Consider the following 1,532-nt stretch of genomic DNA (forward strand, 5'->3'; position numbering starts at 1 on the left):
TGAAGTTTGTTTTTAAATAAATAAGCTGTTAAGCCGAGTCTGCAGCTAAGGCCTACTCAGGTGTTTGTTTCCTGTTTTACAGAATCGTGGAGTAGTAGATCAGGAGTAGGAATGTAGTTGCTATTTTGTAGGAACCAGTAACTCTTGTTTCTGTTTAAGTACATCTTGTTATCTTTAGTTCTCAATAACAAAAGTGGAGTATCATATTGAGCTCTTCAGCTATATCCATTTTGTGTGTTAAAGAGTTTAAATATATAGTCCTGATTCTTCAGTTGGTATCAGAGCTCATATATTCAAAGTATTCACGAGACATGACTGCAAGATGGAAAATGGGAAAAACAAAGGTGGATCGTTTGGGCTAACTTACCTAATGTTGGCCAAGGGAAATTATGGCGTAGGCTTTGAAAATAAGGGTATTTATGCAGGCCCAGGGAGTATGGGCTGTGATAAAAGCGACTGGCCCCAAAGCAGCGGTTTATGGTAAAAGTGACAAGATTACCTTGGCCATGATTTACCAGGGCATACCTGAAGACATGTTATTATCCATCGCCGAAAAGAAAACAGCCAAAGAGGGGTGGGAAGCCATTAAAGTCATGCGCCAGGGAGCTGATCGTGTAAAGAAGGCCAGAGTGCAAATAGTTAAGGCGGAGTTCGAGACTCTATGGATGGATGATGTTGAGCAACTTGATGACTTTTATATGAAGCTTAATGGTCTGATGTCTACCATTCGAGCTTTAGGAGAAAAAATGCATGACTCATATATTGTTAAGAAGCTGCTTCGAGCTGTTCCGTCCAGATTTCTCCAAATAGCTTTAACAATCGAGCAGTTTGGAGATTTAGAGAAAATGACAGTTGAAGAGACCGTTGGTTCACTTCAAGGTCATGAGGAAAGATTGAAAGGGCAGAATGAGACAACAGGGAGTAAGTTGCTGTTGATAGATGAGGAGTGGTCCAGGCGTGAGAAAAATGACACTAAACTTTTACTCACACATGAGGCCTGGCTGAAGCGTACAAGCAACACTTATGGGTCTGGCAATTGGCGAGGTGGTCGTGGTTTCAAAGGCACGAGTCGAGCCCAAAGCACTGTGAGGTGTTTCAACTGTAATATATTGGGGCATTATGCTGCAGATTGCAAGAGGCCTCGTCGAGAAAGAAATCAAAAGTCTGAAGCAAATCTGGTGGAAATCAAAGATGACGAGCCTGCATTATTGCTGTCTGAGCTAGATGAAAGTAAGACAACAATGGTGTTGCTGAACAAGGAGAAAGTAATCCCGTGATTGGAGACAGACCCCACAACGAAGAGAATGTCATAAGTATGGTACTTGGACAATGGAGCTAGTAACCATATGACCAGAGATAAAAGAAAATTCTAGACGCTGGATGAAGGAATAATAGGTGAGGTAAAGTTTGGAGACGGGTCAACCGTGAATATCAAAGGGAAAGGGTCAATCACTTTCAAGTGTAAAAACCAAGCAGAAAAAATATTTTCTAATGTGTTCTACATTCTATGCCTCTGGAATAACATTATAAGT

General features: G+C 41.1%; 1 protein-coding gene across 1 annotated transcript; it reads left to right on the forward strand.

The window, feature by feature from the left end:
• The first annotated feature begins 419 nt into the window (after positions 1-419).
• LOC141673365 (uncharacterized) lies at positions 420-1,277 on the forward strand. Its single transcript, XM_074480107.1, has one exon. The coding sequence runs from the start codon at positions 420-422 to the stop codon at positions 1,275-1,277; it is 858 nt and encodes a 285-aa protein (XP_074336208.1).
• The last annotated feature ends 255 nt before the right edge of the window (positions 1,278-1,532 follow it).

Source organism: Apium graveolens, chromosome 7 (assembly GCF_009905375.1).
Source record: "Apium graveolens cultivar Ventura chromosome 7, ASM990537v1, whole genome shotgun sequence".
Classification (NCBI taxonomy): Eukaryota; Viridiplantae; Streptophyta; class Magnoliopsida; order Apiales; family Apiaceae; genus Apium; species Apium graveolens.